The 19115-nt window shown below is 43.8% G+C and overlaps 1 protein-coding gene across 9 annotated transcripts in view; it reads right to left on the bottom strand.

Annotated features, from left to right (window-relative positions):
- Window positions 1-255: 255 nt before the first annotated feature.
- The window catches only part of cdk2 (cyclin dependent kinase 2), a 71203-nt gene continuing 52343 nt past the window's right edge, over window positions 256-19115 (bottom strand). For 8 of the 9 annotated variants that reach the window (XM_067976569.1, XM_067976574.1, XM_067976571.1 and 5 more), the window contains 5 exons: window positions 14937-15057; window positions 12309-12479; window positions 11526-11642; window positions 4130-4333; window positions 256-3518 (listed from right to left, as the gene is read on the bottom strand). In XM_067976569.1, coding sequence (XP_067832670.1) covers window positions 3414-3518; window positions 4130-4333; window positions 11526-11642; window positions 12309-12479; window positions 14937-15057 — 718 coding nt within the window. In that variant the 3' untranslated portion in view covers window positions 256-3413. The remainder of the gene's footprint in view (window positions 3519-4129; window positions 4334-11525; window positions 11643-12308; window positions 12480-14936; window positions 15058-19115) is intronic. The other variant, XM_067976576.1, reaches the window with a different exon arrangement.

Here is a 19115-nt window from a genome sequence, read left to right as displayed (position 1 = left end):
AGACATGTCTCCTAGCAGTTTAGCTGAAGAGTGATATGCCTCAAGATGTCTCCAGACTGGAGTGTCCAACTAATGATGGGACACTGAAGTCTAAATTAGAAACTTGGCAGGAAACGTCACAGCCCGAAGCATTAGAAAAGGAGATCAATACCCCTCCTCTTTTGCTGGCTCTCACAGGAAATGCAGACCAGATTTCTTCTGGCATCCAAGTGTGTGTTATTGGATCCAACTTGTAATTTTTCAACACACAGACAATTTAGTCAACAAATATTTTTAATTTTCTACATAGAGTTAAAACAGGGCAAATTCAAATCCCATGAATCTCCCTCTCAGTTAAAAAGACCAAACTCATCCCTACTCAAAATTTGGTGACAATATTCAAAGCCATACTTAAGCCCATTATTTTGGCAAAGATGGACAGATAAGGCCACCAATAAAACCAGTCAGTCTCCCAAAAGGGAGAAGCACAGAAGCAGGTCGCCAAGGAAACCAGAATTTGCAACATCCCTAAATTGAAAGGAAACTGTTCATAGGCATAATTTTAATCAGCATGAAATATTTAAATCCAATTTACATCAGGACAAGATTTAAGTTTGTAAATATAAATTTATATTCATTTCCTTTCAGTCTATGCAATTGTTTTATCCATTTTCTGCTTCTTAAAATACCTCAAGCCCAGAGTGTGAAATGGATTTAGTTAGTACTGTGCGGGGTGGGTTAGTGCCTTGGGCCATGGCTCCAGTGAATGGATGGGGAAGATTTTACAATGGAACAGGAGACAAAGTTCACTGAAGCAACTCCCTTTTCTAGCCCAGCGACACCAAGGCCAACAGTAACACCACCACCATCTATTTCAGTAGACTAGGGATTGAACCAGGGACTTTCCTCGTCTGTGTTGCTCAGTTCCATACCAAGCAGTACTGTTACCGACCGAGTCACTGAGGGGGCTGAGAGTCTAAACCCTCTACCTATATTTTGGGCTGATGATCTCATTCTGTTGTTTTTCCTCAGGGGTCTATGGGGGGAAATGGTCTGGGATGAGTTTTGTTATTGCTGCTGCATCCCAGTTTTTCCCAAATGATATGGGATTATGGGAATAATCATTTTACCAGAATTTCTGCCATTTTGAAAATACCACAGTGAGGTGCAACAGTGATTTAGACCAAGAGGCATCACAGTTTCTTAATCGGATTACCCAATCACCTACTGGGTTCAATTTTCTTAGGGAGAACCCTACTCTCGTTTTGTTGACCCTTAAGACCACATCATCCAGTCCAGGGGCTAATTGGAAACCACCATCAACAAAGCACAGCAGAGACCATACTCTTGTATAATTGCTTGGTATGTTTGGGTTGCAAGAGATGCTGGTCCCCAATGTAAACCACCAACTGCAGGCCAACTAATCTCCAACAACACTCAACCTTGTACCAATGCAGAGTAAATTGGCCACAACACAGGCCCGGAGTAACTGAGTAACTGGACTGCACGCACATGGACGTGCAGTCCAGTTACTCAGTTCAACTCCAATAAGGGTTCGGATGAGCTTATACAGATAACATAATATTAATAACCAGTCTCAAAACATTGTAAAAATCCCTTCATAGATCCAAGATTAGAATTACATACAACAGAAAACAGATTAAAAACGTCAAAGAAATGGTTCAAAAGTGCACATTTCCATATAATCTTGACGTGACAGTATCCATTCATCCTAACCTGCACAGTTCCCATTAAGCTTTTGTGGAATTGTAGACTCAACTAAAGTTTGTGCACCCTGAATTAAAGAACACACACTACAAAACTTTCATACAATTTTAGTTTCTGAGCATTAGCTTGTGCGTCCTCTTCGTGCAGATTAATATCTCCTTAATTTTCCCCGTGCTTAGTGCTCGTTCTTTCCCTGTTCCTTTCAATATTGCTCAGTAATGTTAGACCCGTGTTTGCCCCTTGGAATTGGGCCAACATGTCAACTGGGTTGCAGCTTAGACTAACAGGAAAGAGATGGATCAGATTCACCATCAGTCATGATTCCTGCGCAGAGAGAAGCCTTGATGCTAGAAAGCCTTAATTGGGCTGACTTAATTATTGTGTATTAATCTAAAGTGACCTTCCCAACTAGCCACAAGAAACTACCCGCTCCAACAACAAAACAAACCTGCAAGGTGAATGCCCAATTGGTCTAATCATATTGTTACAACGAAGTAATTTTTGGTGTAATTATCAGTCTAGATTAATAAAAACAATATTGAGATGGTCAAAATCTCTGGTAATTTTTTTTTCCTCTTGACCAATTTCCACCCCCCCCCACTTTCCTGACACGTGCTTCACCCTGTGCTCACCCGACATCCACACAAACACATTTTCTGGCAGAGATGGCTGCATAGTGATCAAGAACAGGAGCCAGGGCTGATTTCCCTTTCTCCCTTCCTAGCCGAGTGTCATTGTGGTCAATTGTAGTGTCCTCACCACTAACCCGACTGAGATGAGCTAACTTAGCACCAGAGTCCTTCGTGGCTCAGCATCACAACAGGCACTGCATTTATTCATGGAGCTATCATCCCTTTACTTTTTAATTTTCTACCCTCCTATCCCAACATCAACTCTCAGAACTCAATGACTGGTTTCTGCTACCTTGCCTAAAAGGCCATTCTTCACATGTAAGCCTGGACAATGAGTGCTAGCTGACCATCCAACTGTGAGGAGTATCACACATCTATGATATTACGTATCCATACACACATACTTCCAGCAAGGGTCGCTAGATAGCAACCAGGAAATGGAACCTTGGCCTATTTTCCTCTTCCCTAACCCAGCCAATTTGAAGCACCCCTACCTTAGCCCTGGCTGAAATCAGTAAATACTGGGAATCAAACTAGGACCTTCCTGGTTTCTATGGCTCAGAGATGGAGATTTGTATCTCTGAGCCATCTGGACATTTCTTTAATGGAAATGTAACTTCCTTTTAGATGAAAGGATCTCATCAGGGTTTTATTAGTGTCGTTCTGGTTGATTGGTCACAATTATCACAGCTTACTTTAGGAACGGAAAAGTAAAGCACAACTGCACAATTATTGTGGCTCTCTGTATTGCAATAGGTTGACATACGATAAATCGGAAGCTTTCCAACTGAATTAGTCCTAACCAGGATGGTCCCACGAGGAAGGCCAACTGGAGATCATCCATTTATCCAGGGAATGTGAAAAATACTTTAATAAAAAAGTTAAATCTCAATGTTCACAAAAATCATATGGAACTTGTTAAATAAAAGCTCTGGAGATGCAAATGGCCAAGACATGGATCTTTGGCACTTCTGGGAATAACGACTGGGCAGACAGTCTGAGTAGACACTGTCTCGTCAGTTCCTTGCAAGTGACTTTGCGACCTTTCCAGATCAGCGATTGATCGGCCCAAATTCAAGCTCGAAGGTGAGGGACAGGTGTGGTCACATCTTGGAAGAAAAGGTGGGACAGGGCGCTCTTTGCTGAGATCCGCTTGCTTGGATCATACTGAAGCATTTGCTGCAAGAAAGAGGAATCGAAGTGGATCAGTTTCCAGTAACTTACAGCTCTTGCATTTAAATTCAGTGAGAACTTTCATTAATACATTAAAAAAAACACCTTTTTTAAAATTCAATACTAAAATTAAGACAGGAGAGATAAAAAAGTGAAACAATGATGTAGCAGAATGATCATCAAGTCTTTATAGAGGCTACCAGTTTGTTTCAAAGACAAACCCTCACTCCCATTCTTGTACCAGAGCCAAGTGTAAATTATTTCCAGGTTTTTATAATTTGTGTACACTGGTATGTAGGTAGAAGTATATATAACTTCCAATTTCTCCAAGCTACACTTGTATTGGTTCTGTGGTGGCTCTGGTTTCAAAATTAAAGTTAGAAGAGTGAAAGTGGTCGGTGGGCTTATGACTCTTAAATAACTACTGCTATGCTGGCTTCTCTACTTCAAACTAGTCCAGAGCTATTGACAGACATTTTAAAATTCCCTTCCCAATTTTCTCACATTCCAGGACTTCTGGAAGGAGTTCCAGGCTCATCTGATCACCCTGCAGGTTACTAAATCCATTTGAAATCTTTATAATCGCATGCAGCTCGCACTCGTAGCTCATTACTCACCGCTAACAGGTCCCTGCCAACCTCATCCAGAGGGGGGACCACTTTACCAAGATCCTGCTGAATCCATCTTGGGAACGTGGGCTTGTAATCAGGCATGGAGGTTACTCCTGGCCAGACAGAATCATCTGGCGTTCCGAGGGTTCGGAATATGCGAAACAGCTGATCAATCTCCGAGTCTCCAGGGAATAAGGCTCTCCTCGTGATCTGAGACAAACAAAAACAGAAACAGAATTGTCAGTACTGTTTTAGTAAACCACCCTATGGTCTCACCACTACAGCCATTACATCTGTGCTGCCCTGGATTTTTACAGGGAAGTATCCCGTCTACATCTAGAGCATCAGATGAATGCGAATTCAAGCTTCCACCCCTCCCACTCTGTCTTGAAGTTGCTGACTCTTGCTGGGGCACAGTTTTACACGGGACAGCCACTCTCTGGTAAGTCATCCAAGTGACTACGCTTTATACACGTGCCTAGACAGTGTTGGCAGACCATTTAAACATACAAGGGGGGGGGGGGGGGGGAAAAATCACATTTGAGCCCGATCCTGTCACACTTTCCAACAGAAGTCAGGACCAGGAACTGTGGCTTATTTTTCCTTTCCCTAGCACAGGGACACTGAGGCTAATTGTAGTATCCCCCACTGCTGCCTGGTGGAGATCAGTTAAGTCAGCACAGACCAAAGATTGTGCCTAGGGCCTTCTTGGTTTGCATGGCAATGCATTTACCCACTGAGCCAGAAGGAGCCCAGTAAAATATTAATAAGCAGCCAATTACGGATAGAGATTGAAGGCACTATATTGTTTTACTGGATGCACAGTCTCCCGTCTATAGTCAATGTCCATCTTTAAAATGGAAGTTTCACCAGTTCCAAGAAGTTTTTTAAAAAAAGCAATTATCATCTTTATTTCCTTCTGTCCTTTCTTGTTTTGCCAACGGATGATAATAACATCCAGGTATTGACTTGGAAAGGTTACTAAGTCCGACACAGCAATGATGCCACCAATGTGCTTTTGTTCTCTTGCCAAACTAAGGTATGTTCTAGTGTTCCATATTATGCAGTTAAGCTGCAACTTTAGGGCTGGAGATAAAAGAAATGTGCTTTCACTGCAACACGCACACAGTAATCTGGTTACAGATTGAGGTCAACTGGTTCGAATATTTCATTAACAGTGAACTCTTTCTCTCTCCTCTTCACCACCCCCCCCCTCCTCACCAACCCTGCAATAACCTCACAGTGTGAAGCACACAATTCCTGCTCCACTGGACTCCTTATGAATCCGCTAAACACAGTGGATGTACTATGCAACAAAAAGGCAAAAGTATGCATACAATGGAGGGCAAGAATTTTTACCCTAAGGCAACTGGGTCAGCAAGTTCCATTACATCATGAGCCCAGCACATTGCAATCATACATCACATTTAAACAATACAGCCATTTGAAAGCAGATTTCAGAGGAGCTCTGTTTACTCTGCTCCTTGTACAATGAACACTACCACAAGACTGAACATGAATGGAACAACAGTCAGCAACCTAAATTTCCCCTCCCTCACTGTGGGTGCAAAAAGGTCCTCTGTGGTGGCACAGGGTTAGGCAAGGAGGCATCATTCTTGTGTGGGGATATCGTTCTCTGCCTCCTTCTCCTCTCGAAGGGTTGTCTCCTTCCTGGGGTAGTTCCACAGTCACCAGGCATCCTCCACTACCTCGCCCAAGTGGCCATTCTTCACGTGTGAGCCTAGACAGCAAGCATTGGAAGGCTATTTAACTGTGGAGCACAACATAGCCAAGCCCAACTCTGTTCTCTGTGACATTCACACTTTTGTCCTTCCAATCACTGGATAATGGTGAGGAGCAAGATCCCATCTGGTTCGCATCTCCCTAACTCAGGGGCGCTGAGGCCAATGGTAGTGCCTGAAATCCTTCGTATCTTGGGTTTCTGGTATAGATTTTAGATCATAATCTCCATTTTGAATTATCCATCAATAAAACTGTATTTGACCAGAACACTGCAACAATCTATTCAAAAATCAGACAATATGGTACTACACATATGGAACGATGGAACAAATTGGGATACACGTCCCCTCTTCCCCATCAATACAGAGTGATCCTTCAACTTTAGTGAGTTAGAGTGGGGCTAAGTGAACATCTCTGATCATCTCACCTGCACCAAGCAAGGATTTTTACAGCACCACCCAAGCCACAAGGTGGTTACTTTGGTGCATTCAAGAGTGTCTGTCACTGAAGTGACCATTTCATAAAAACACGAGAACGAGCTGTGTGCAGAGCTTTGCTGGGTCATCCAGCAAAGCAAAGGGTAGTGCTCAAACCAAGACAGGCCATACCATCCAGCCGCCCTGGGACATGTAGGACTGCTCGAGGGAGCACAGCTCTGTGCAATGCTTTTGTGTGGGGGGGGTGGGGCGTGGAGGCAGTCCAAAATTAGGGGCCGTAAATAGGGAGAGCAAACAAGGCAAAGGAATACACAATAAATGGGAGGATATTGAGAGGTGTAGAGGAACAAAGGGACCTTGGAGTGCATGTCCACAGATCCCTGAAGGTAGCAGGGCAGGTAGATAAAGTGCTTAAGGAGGCATACGGGACACGTTCCTTTATTAGCCAAGGCATAGAATATAAGCAATTTTACAACACCAAGTTATAGTCCAACAATTTTATTTTAAAATTCACAAGCTTTCGGAGGCTTCCTCCTTCCTTCATTCACCTGAGGAAGGAGGAAGCCTCCGAAAGCTTGTGAATTTTAAAATAAAATTGTTGGACTATAACTTGGTGTTGTAAAATTGTTTACAATTGTCAACCCCAGTCCATCACCGGCATCGCCACATCGTAGAATATAAGAGCAGGGAGGTTATGCTAGAACTGTATAAAACACTGGTTAGGCCACAGCTTGAGTACTGCGTACAGTTCTGGTCACCACATTACAGGAATGATGTGATTGCACTGGAGAGGGTACAGAGGAGATTTACGAGGATATTGCCAGGGCTGGAGAATTTTAGCTATGAGGAAAGATTGGATAGGCTGGGGTTGTTTTCTGTGGAACAGAGGAGGCTGAGGGGAGATTTAGTTGAGGTGTATAAGATTATGCGGGGCCGAGATAGAGTGGATAGGAAGGACCTATTTCCCTCAGCAGAGGGGTCAATAACCAGGGGGCATAGATTTAAAGTAATTGGTAGAAGGATTAGAGGGGAGCTGAGGAAAGATTTTTCTCACCCAGAGGGTGGTAGGGGTCTGGAACTCACTGCCTGAGAGGGTGGTAGAGGCAGAAACCCTCAACTCATTTAAAAGGTGCTTGGATGTGCACTTGAAGTGCCATAACCTACAGGGCTACGGACCAAGTGCTGGAAAATGGGATTAGGCTGGATAGCTCTTTTTCAGCCTGCACAGACACGATGGGCTGAATGGCCTCCTTCTGTGCCGTAACTTTCAATGATTCTATAAGATAGTCGCTAACAAATCCAATAAGGAATTCAGGAGAAACTTCTTTACTCAGACAGTGGTGAGAATGTGGAGTGGTTGAGGTGAATAGCGTAGATATTTTTAAGGGGAAGCTAGACAAGCACATGACAGAGAAAGGAATAGAAGGATATTGTGATAGGGTTAGATGAAATAAGGTGGGAGGCGGCTCATGTGGAGCATAAACCTGTTGGGCCAAATGGCCTGTTTCTGTGCTGTAAATTCTATGTAATTTTCTTTAAAGAGCTGAAGCTAGTACTGCAGGGTTCAAATAAACATGCATCAACATGGGTGGCACATCAGCCACAGAGTGGTTCACCCATGCACAGCAAGCTCCCAAGCAGAGGATTGATGCTTCCAGAGAGGGAGAAGCAACAGTGGCAGAGGTCTAGGAGCAGGTCACCCATCCGTCCTGTCTGCTGGTGAATGGTGGGGGGGGGGGGGCGATGCTGGTGGGGAAACAAAAAAGAGAAGGAAAGGAAATGGTGGGGTTGGGGGAAAGAAACTTTCAATGAAATAATAAATGAAAATGAAAATCAAATGGAAGATACTGAAGTGATTTTATCAGAGTAAAAACATTAAAGCTAACATTTATGAGAAATGGTTCAGCTGAGATGAAAGCAATGGGTTTGAATATTTCTTCACATTCCCATCCATAAACTCCGAAGTCATGCAACACATTATGCTCTGCTCTCACTGTCCTAAGGGAAAACCTGATGAGATTGATCACACGGGCATCAGGGTAGAGAGGGTTGGAGATCATCTGAGTGCGAATGATAGTGATCAAAGGCATGTTGAAATATTTCTTTGGGAGCACAGGACTCTGAATAGACATCTTTGTATCCCATCCCACCCCACTCCAGGCAATCGGTCATAAATTCATCACATGAAAAGTTATCTTTCTTCTTCCCTTCACCACGTGGCTACCTCACTTTCTATATTTAAGATTGCACATTTAACGGGACTTTCACTAGAGCCTGTAACCAGTGTCCTTGCTCGATTGCCATCCATCATGCTTCTCAATGCTTCCAAGCGGAAGTACTGGGCTTTGCTCTGGTGAGTCACGGGAGCAAAAGAAGCCCCTGCCCAGCAAAAAAACACCCAACAAAGAAACAGCCACGTTGGTGAGCAAATGGAAGCCTTTTCAGGATTTATTATTTACAACCCTCAAAATAGAAAAATTCCATTTTATGCATCTTGAACCAGTATAATCCATGTTTCAGCCTTCTGATGCTTTATACCCAACCAGGAAGGGCCAGGTAGAGCGTAGGCATGGCCTTGGGAGGACAGAGATTCATGCTGGGCTACTCTCGGGCACCGCCTGGCTAAATTCAATTACTAGCAGAGGCCTGAGATCAGATCCACTGAGTACAACTCAAGTTAAACAAGAAAAAAATGTTAATTACACAGAAACAAGCCATTCGGCCCAACTGGTCTATGCCAGTGTTTATGTTCCACATGAGCCTCCTCCCTTCCAACTTCATCTAACCCTGTCTGCATATCCTTTTATTTCTTTCTCCTTATTGTGTTTATCTAGGTTCCCCTTAAAGGCATGTAGGCTATTCGCCTCAACTACTTCATGTGGTAGCAAGTTCCACATTCTAACCACTCTCTTGGTTAAGAGAAAAAAAAAAGTTTTCTTACTTTTCTTGGCTGTCTGCACCAGAGACAATTCCCCAGCCAATGAAGCAGGTGGAAGACTGGTTTCCTGGTCCCTGCCAATATTCTTCAGAAAACTGATGCTCCAATTCTCCCTCCTTCACTACGAGGGAATCACCTCCCACACTAGCACAGTTCAGATCAGGAACTCGCTCCATTGAGGATCCGTGACTAGACAAATCTCATCACTCCACTGCACAGAGGTTTTAAACATGCAGGTGCTGAGAGTCCAAGTAACATAAGATGCAGGAAGTTTTACCTAGTCTGTATATTTCCTTTGGAGTCAGGTGTAGGTGACAGAGACTGAACTGAAACCATGTGCCTCGCACCAGCCAGCCAGTATTCCAGGTCTGCATTTTGATGCAATCCTGAACATATATTTAATAATCACAGTTGAACACTGAATGTTTCAATGTTGTTGGGAACTCTTGCATAACTACCTCTAATCGGCCAACAGAATGTGGACATCTAAAGGATGAGATCAGTGCTGTGAGCAGATCAGTTGTCCGATCTGTATAACTGTGCTAAGAGTTGAAGAAACTTACCCATTCGTAAGAAGATTCAGGTACTAGTCTTTCTCTCACATCTACATTCAACCTGCTTTCCTGAAGGTGCCAACTGGTACTGGGGCACAGTTCCATCAGCACAAGCTGCCCTTCAGTACCTTATCCAACTTCACATGTGAGCCTAGACAATGAATGCCATTGAATCGTGGACGGTATCACAGCTGAGCCCAATGTAAAGACCACAAACATACACTTTCCAGTAGAGGTCACTGGGTAGTCATTAGGATCTGGAACCTTCCCTAGCACAAGGAGACAGAGGCCAATTATAGGTCCACAACCACCACCTTGGCAAGATCAGCTAACTCAGCACAGACCAGGGATTAAACCTTGAACCTTCCTTGTCTGTGTGACTCACTACCACACTGGGCAATGCACTTACTAATAGAGCCATGACAAAAGCCCTACTTTACCTTTTTTGTTCCCTTCCCCGATGGGCAACAACTGGGAAATATGGGCACGGAGCAGATCACTAAAGGGCATGTGCTGGGTACAACTTGGTTAGTGCCAGTGGGCAAGTCATGGGTGCCATGAACTTTAATCTGATGTATCTGTTGGTACCAAACAGCTTCTCCAAATCTTTCCTACTCCCAACAACTTACTGCGTTAAATTTGTCACAAAATGGACATCTGTCCTTGCTGCAGTAATCCCTGACTGCACCCGTCATGCCACTCGATACAAAGAAAATCACAGGGGCTTCAGCTGGGTTTTTCAGGGGACAGACGTCCATGTGCCACGCTCCTAGTTTCACACTCTGGCCGAGGAGCTGCTGTTGATGGGTGTGCTGGGTTCTTTTATATGGAAACCCACAGGGAGCAACCCCGCAGGACCATCTCCCCACATATACATTAGTAAAAGCAGCTCCCTTATCCTGACGACATTTTTGTGGATCTATGATGCTGTTGGGTTGAGAGAGCAGGACTAGTTCACACTATGGAGTTCAGTGGCAGAAGGAGACCCATGTGCCTGCAGTTAGCTGCACCACTATAGTGTAAAAGAGTCTTAAGTAGATTCTCAAACCTCCTTAAAGACCAGAGGTACAGAGATCACTCGTTACATTAAGCATCTAAAGCCACAGCCAACAGTGCAAGTCGTTTTGTTTTCAAACTGTTAACAGAAATCGGCTGTCTATAAAGATGGGGTTTTCATTGTGTGCACGTTTCTGGAAGTTTGTTCACTGTACAATTTCCAAAGTTTAAGATCGTGTAAAACTGGTGAAAGATACCCAGCCACAGAGCACGTCAATCTCTCTGAAATGGGGAACTGTCTCGTATGTAAAAAATCATCCTATGTCCTTAAAACATTCATCAATAGGGCTGCGTTATTTAATGATGGGATCAATCTTTCCCTCTCCCTCATAATCTGGGATTGTAAGAGACCAGTCCTTGATTGTCCACCTCAATGGGCATTCACACCAGACTTTCTCCAGTTAAGTTTGATGTGAGGACCTATGATTTCCTGGCAAGAGGGAGGGAAGAATGGGCGCGGGGGGGGGGGTAAAGAAACTAACAAGAGTCCCACTTCAGATTACATTTCAACACCTTCTTTGCCAGGCCATAAAGCCAAATTGACAGACACTGTGGCTTCCTCTTCAATTCCTGTCCAGGAAGAGGATAAAATATTTATTATTATTTTAAAAAAGGGAGTGCATCTTGATGTATTTCTCAGTTTAATCATCATCTTATCACAGAGCTGCACTAACTTTAGAATCTGTTACCATTTCTGCGAAGATGCAGCCAAGACTCCAGATGTCTACTGCAGTGGAGTAATATTTACACCCCAGGAGGATCTCAGGAGCTCGATACCACAATGTGACAACCTGCAAAAAACAAGCACAAGATTTAAAACTCAACATTGTATTCCCCTTGTTTTTCAGACAGCTCTTTGGCTGTTTGAGTCCATACATTGATATTTATTCGTAATGCAGTCCCTGACAATGGGAGAAAATATTATTTGAAGATTGCGTCTTCAGAGAAGGAATTGTAGAGAATTTCACATTGAGGCAATCTAGGAAAATAAAGACTCGCTCGCTTGCTTGCTTTCAGTTTCACAAATATTTCCCCCTCAGTTTCAGATTTCTCCTACTTCCCTTGGAGACTGGTAACATCTTCTCAACTCCTGCTCAATATTAAAATAGGTCCATCTTATCTTAAGTTGTAACCAAAATAGTAAAAATAATTTAGGGGGAAGAGTTCAGAGGCCACCAGCAAAAGGGACTTGAACAGAAAAGTACACAGTCATTAAACTTGGTGCCGCTGAACGGCACAAGGTGTTTTACTGGCTACTAACTCCAGGCACCGTTACCAACAGAATCAAGACGCTCCTGCCTCTGGTTGCCCGTTATAGCTTATGACCTGTGACCCTTCCCCAGCTCCCAGGAACGATCACATGTTTTGCAGCATAATTAATATTTCCCACCCAGTGACGCCCTGGAACACTTCACTGCCCATCCCAGACACTGTACCACGTTCTGGGGACAACATACCTCATGGGTGTACGTGCGAACAGGCACTCCAAAAGCTCGTGCAAGCCCAAAGTCAGCCAGTTTAATCGCACCCTCAGCATTGATCAGCAGGTTCTGGGGCTTCAGGTCACGGTGAAGCACACGGTGCGAGTGGCAGAACGCGAGCCCCTGTAGCAGCTGGAATAGGTAACTCTGGTAGAAAAACACACAATAATTAACCAGCACAATAACAAAACATACCTATCACCAACCATTTTATTAGGTCTGTGATAAATAGAACTAGAATAGTAAAACATCCCAAGGCTGTTAAGCCAACTTTATCTGGCATTCCCAGACTCCTATTCAAATACTAACTGGGCCTCACTCTGCTTAGCTACCAAGATCAGGTGCTCAGAGAGTACTGTGGCCATAGGTGCTTGTATTTACCACAGAGCTCAAAATTAAACATAGACCTAGAGAACCATGCAGCTAAAAATGAAGCAATACTATGGGGTGAATATTCACAGCTATAAAAGTAGCAGAGAAGTAGCAGGAACATTGAGCTTCCTCTCCTCTCCTCCATCTCATTCCCTAATACAGATGTCTTCAGGTTTGAATATCACAAATGGCAGTAACAAGGCTCTCTCTAGAAATGGGGGTGAAAAGGATAATGTTCCCCCTTCTCCGAGAGAAGACCTTGTTTTAGAGAACTGATAAAGCTCACATATATTTAGTACAATAGAGGGATGTGGAGTTAGTGAGATCAGAGTGGCCAGCTTTAAACAGGGTACTTGGTGATTCAGTACCATTAATGTCAGTGCCAGACCTGCACGTGGTCCTGGTCCCGCTCAGTGAAAGATATCCCCTGTAATTATAAGGGGCCACCCTATAGTATGGGGACGGGGGGAAATTGGTGATAACACTAAAAATCATTTGTACGAGGGAAAATATGGAGGGGGGGGGTCCAACAAAACAATGTATAAAACACACAAAGAACGGGAGTAGGCCATTCAGCCCCTTGAGCCTGTTCCGCCATTCTATTAGATCATGGCTGATCTGTGTTTCAACTCCATTTACCCGCCTTTGCTCCAAATCCCTTGATATCCTTACCTAACGAAAATCTATCGATCTCAGTCTTGAAAGCTCCGACTGTCCCCCAGCATCCACAGCCTTTTTGGGGAAGAGAATTCCAGATTTCCACTACCCTCAACGTGAAGACGTGTTGCCCGATTTCACTCCTAAATGGCCTAGCTCGAATTTTAAGATTATGCCCCCTTGTTCTGGATTTCCTCACCAGAGGAAATGACACACAGACAAGATTTCAAAGGGAAGGTTCTGGGTCACATGGGCATGGAGCTAAACTCCAGATTGTACGTGGGTTGAAAGACCACAAACTGGAACGAAAGTGTCAGCAGCTGAGCTAAAATTGGTGTGACTTTGGGACTGAGTAAAATAAAACTGGGTTAGAAAATCATTTTAAAAGAGGAGGGGTTGTTAAAAAAAAATTACATGCATATATTTTACAAAATGAAACCTACTGTTCTTTTCTAAGTAGCACTGATATTACTTTCCCACACATGTGCTGTCAGAGGATTTGCCAGGTTAAACATTCTATCAATGGGAGGTTCGCACGTGTTACAAGTGGTGCATGCAGGCTGTGCCTGATAGTGAGTGTCAGGAGGTATGGGACCACTTCCTGCGGAGGCCCAGCACCTTACTCCCCTCAGAGGGACGACGTACTGCCTCGACAGAATGCCCAATACGTCCTCTGACTCATCCTTCCTTTTCCAGTCAAGCCCCCTGCCAAGGATGGTCCCCCGCCTCAGTGAATGAAGAATACCAACCCAAGTACCCTCAAAATACGCATCTGCAAATGCCATGCAATTTGTATTATAAGATGCATTCTCCGTTGTACCATGAACTGAGGAAGTGCATAAATATTGCGCTATCCAGATTAGCAAATAATTTCTAAAGAGGGATCCACTGTCAGAGGTGCTGTCTTTTGGATGAGACATTTAGGTGGATGTAAAAGATCCCATGGCACTATTTGCAATAAAGCAGAGCAGTTTTCCTGATATCTCAGCCAACACTTATCCTTCAACCAACTCCATCAAAAACAGATGGTCATTTATCTCATTGCTGTTTGTGCGTCCTTGCTGTGCGCAAATTGGCTGCAGTGTTTGCCTATGTAACAAAGCTTCAAAAAGTAATTCATTGGCTGCGAAAGTGCTTTGGGACGTCCTGAGCATCTGAAAAGCGCTATATAAATGCAAGCTCTTCCTCTCAAAGATAAGACGAAACATTACTCTCGATTCTCCAACTGCTGTTTCCTGTGAGTGCAGCTCCCCACCGATCCAGAATTAAACGAGTGCTTCCCAAAGAGGGTGAGGAACAGATGTTTAGCATTTTAATAGGGTGAAGATTCCATTTTCGAGAAGTTCCCTAATGTGGTATAATAGGTTAATGAAAGTCTACACTTTGTGCATTAAACAGTTTAATTTGCATCACAGATACAGCCACATTGTTGGCTGGCAAAATAATATATTAAGCTGCCATACAGCAAAGTCCACGCTGGGGGTTATTCCAAATGCACCAGACCCCTCAAGCAGTTGACCTGTTCTTGCTCCGTTCAATTTTAACTTTGTCCTATGCAAACCACGTGATTTTTACCTTGACGAGTGGCAATGGGATCCCATTGACCGAGGAGACGTCCATGAATTTCTTCAGGTCTTGATGCAGGAACTCAAAGACCAGATAGAGTTTATTCTCCGTGTGAATGACATCAAGTAACCTGAAGGAGGGGGAGGGGAAAAGAGGAATACTAGTAATCCAGTCATGGGTTCCAACGTCATTCCCAATTCTGTTCTCCAGAAAGACCTCGTCCTCACCCACTGTATGGTCACAAAGTACCGAGACTTGTAGTAACCACAATAGATTAAATTATTTTGGAATCTCACTGATTGTTTTAGTTTCGTAAGCAGGTACAACTGGTGAGGCGATTTCTTGTCTGTTTACGCTCCTGTGAAGAGCCTTGGGACGGTTTAACCACGTTAAAGGCACTGTATAAATGCAAGTTGTTGTGATGACACTATTGCGTAACTCTAGAGGAAGATAATCAACTACATCCTTTATGGATCTGTCTCAGTCACACTCCCCTAGCCCAGCCCAGGCTGATGAGATTAAAGGCTTCCCAGTCTGTTAACAGTACAGGTCCTTTATGAAATGAGTTACATTGCACACTGGTGGGAGCTGCGAATATGGCCAGAGTGCGAGAAGAAAGCAGGTCCAGATTTACACTTCATTTGCCCCATCACATAAACAGGAACGGTTTCAATTTTAAAGAAGCGCATTTACTGCCTTGTGTACGTTCAAACTGCAGTCTCCTACGTGGAAATGTAAAAAAAAACTTACCCTTAACTTTGTTCCCCCACCACAATTAATGCCAGTCACCTGTGAAATCTCCTGAGCTCGGAGGAAACAGTGCACCTGATGATAAACCTCTTAATACCAGCTTAACAAAAAATAAATAAATTACAGTCCGTGCTTTTACAGAGCCAGATGCAGCAAGTCATCGCGCTTCAACTCCCTCTTCCCTGCTATTGCAACAAATGATTTAAAAGAGGCAAGTTGGGGCCATAAAGGAAACATTTAAAACGTAAATACCTCCTTTTAAACGAGATTTTTTTAAAAAAGTCTCCTACCGTAGAGGAATGCTCGGGTGTTTACAGCTATTCCCCAGCTCCATCGTGAGCTGCCATTTCAGATCTTAAAACTTGTCACAGACCTGCTCAACTGGTATCAACAAACTGTTAAGTTGAGCCGTTACCTAGAATTGGGCATCGACTGGCATTCAGCTCCACCCAAGATGCTGGTCAGGAGGTGTCCAAGGCTGGGAGATTCAGTACCATGCACAGCCACTCACTGACAGGATCCAGAGCTGAGGAGCTTTGCTGCAAGTCTAAAAGCTGAAATGACACGTCTTAATTGAGCCATGGGAATTATATTACACGGCTATATCGGAGTAGAAGATAACCCCCCAGTCCATAATTTCAGCCAAAAGATGCTTCAAACAGCAGATGACAGAAGCCTTACCTTCAAACAACAGTGGATCCAGATTTCAATTAGAATCCCGCAGAAGCTCAAAATACCAACCGAGCCCTGGCTGCTTTATTTGGCCAACAAGTAATTCTGCTTTTCAGTCGCAGAATGCTACAAGGATTTATTACTTACTGACGATGGAAACACAATTCAAGTCAGAATCCATCACAGGGTCTTCAACTAGTCACCACAGATCCCCAGAAAATGGGAAGTTTGACTTTAATGAGTGGACTGCACAAGGACACAGCTGGGGAGTTGGAGACCGGTGGTGGAGAATTCAGGACAGACAAGAGTGGGATCAAAACAGGTGAGTGCACACCCTACAGCGAACTGCAGTATCATCCTCACCACAAATGACTTGTAATTCCGTGGCCATGGTAACTACTGTGGAATTTTCCCCCTGCCACAGTTACTTAGCTGGTGCTGCGATGCTTCAGATCTTTAGTTATGGATGGGCTGGTGCACCAAGAATAGGGTGTTTTCACAGCTGTGAGGGTGGCATGGGTAACACTTCCACCAGCACTGCAGCCAAACTGAATCAAACTAGATTTCCCCCCCTCCCCCACTTTAGTGAAAGTGCCTCCCCCCAATGTCAAATAAGGCTATATGGTTGCAAACATCTAGCTGATGGCTGATTGTTGGTGAACGTGGCTGGCTGCTCCAGGTTTTGGTTTCCCATTTTGCTGCTCTCTGTCTTCTCTCCTCATCGAGGGCTGTAAGTTTATAATCGAAGTGCCGGTCTCTAAACTGGTGGGGTTTTCTTAAAATCTAAAAATTGTTGCCGTTACACTTTTCTTACGACGTAAATATATGTAGACCACTTGGTAACGTGCCACAGAATCTACATTCTCTCACCATACAATTTGGTTGGGCTGGTCACAGAAACTGCCCTCGAGGTGGTGCAGAATTCCAGGGACCTAGGAGTAGGAGAGAAACATAACCCCCACCCTGACAGTCACTTCATTTTATGACATCTTTCCGAGGGAGCATCCGGTTAGGGTTACAGTGTTGTGTTATAGACAGCAAGGAATTTGGTCTCCCAGTAATCAAATGTGTGGTAAATCTAGACTGACACTTCAGTGCAGTATTAAAGGAGTGCTGCAATGTTGGAGGTGCAGTCTTTTGAATGAGAAGCTATAGTCCATTCCAATAGTTTAATGGATTTAAAATCTTATGGCTCTATTCAAAGAGCAGGAAGCTCTGGCAAAGTCCTGGCCAACCTTCCTCTCGTAACCACCACCAGCAAACAAAATACAGCGACAGTTCATTCATCTCATTGCCGCTAGTATGATCTTACTGTGTACAATATTCATCACATTGCTGCTAGTATGATCTTAATTTGCGCAAATATTCATCAAATTGCTGCTAGTATGATCTTAATTTGCGCAAATATTCATCACATTGCTGCTAGTACAATCTTACTGTGCGTATATTCACCACATTGCTGCTAGTATGATCTTACTGTGTGCAAAATGGCTGCCAAATTTGCACATATAACAATCACTGCAGTTCAAAGTAGTTCATTGAGTGTGAAGTGCTTTTAGAGTTTGAGAGAATGTTGAGACATGGATTAGAGGAAGAAACAGTGTAACGACTGATAGGGCAGAACAGCCACCCGACTAAAGACAAGTCAAGACGTGCCCTTGCTAGCAATTGACTTCCTATTGTACAGATGCAAATTGGGTATTACTCAAACCCTGGGAAAAATATACATAAGATAATTAGCTTTGAATTGATGAACGACAAATGGAGACAGCCAGTCTAGGAAACAAAGATCAGTCAAATGCAGAAATGACACACGTGGTTCGAGTGAACAAAGACACACCAATCTTTGTGGGGAGATGGGCATATCAAAGCCAGCTGAGTGGTGTTTGAACATAAGAAATAAAAGCAGAAAATGTTGGAGAAGCTCAGCAAGTCAGGCAGCATCTATGGAGAAAGAAACAGAAGAACTAACGAAAGGTCTTCGACCTGAAACGTTAACTCTGTTTCTTTCTCCACAGATGCTGCCTGACTTGCTGAGCTTCTCCAGCATTTTCTGTTTTTATTTCAGATTTCCAGCATCCACAGTATTTTACTTTTGATAAGAACATAAGAAATAGGAGCAGGAGTAGGCCATACAGCCCCTCGAGCCTGCTCCACCATACAATAAGATCATGGCTGATCTTCGACCTCAACTCCACTTTCCCACCCGATCCCCATATCCCTTGATTCCCCCAGAGTCCAAAAATCAATCTCTCACAGCCTTGAACATATTCAACGACTCAGCATCCTTACCCAAGAAAGGATATACTTGCCATAGAGGGAGTGCAACAAAGGTTCACCAGACTGATTCCTGGGATGGCGGGATTATCGTATGAGGCGAGATTGAGTAGACGAGGCCAGAAGAATGAGAGGTGATCTCATTGAAACATACAAAATTCTTACAGGGCTTGACAGGGTAGATGCAAGGAGGATGTTTCCCCTGGCTGAGGAATCTAGAACCAAGGGGTCAGTCTCAGAATAAGGGGTAGGCCATTTAGGACTGAGATTAGGAAAAATTTCTTCACTCAGAAGGTGGTGAATCTTTGGAATTCTCTACCCCAGAAGGCCGTGGAGGCTCAGTCATTGAGTACATTCAAAACAGAGATCGATAGATTTCTAGATATTGAAGGCGTCAAGGGATATGGGGATGGTGCAGGAAAAAGGCATTGAGGTAGAAGATCAGCCATGATCTTATTGAATGGCAGAGCAGGCTCAAGGAGCCGGATG

This window comes from Heptranchias perlo, chromosome X (assembly GCF_035084215.1).
Source record: "Heptranchias perlo isolate sHepPer1 chromosome X, sHepPer1.hap1, whole genome shotgun sequence".
NCBI classification, from domain to species: domain Eukaryota; kingdom Metazoa; phylum Chordata; class Chondrichthyes; order Hexanchiformes; family Hexanchidae; genus Heptranchias; species Heptranchias perlo.
This window is presented reverse-complemented; position numbering and strand designations above follow the sequence as displayed.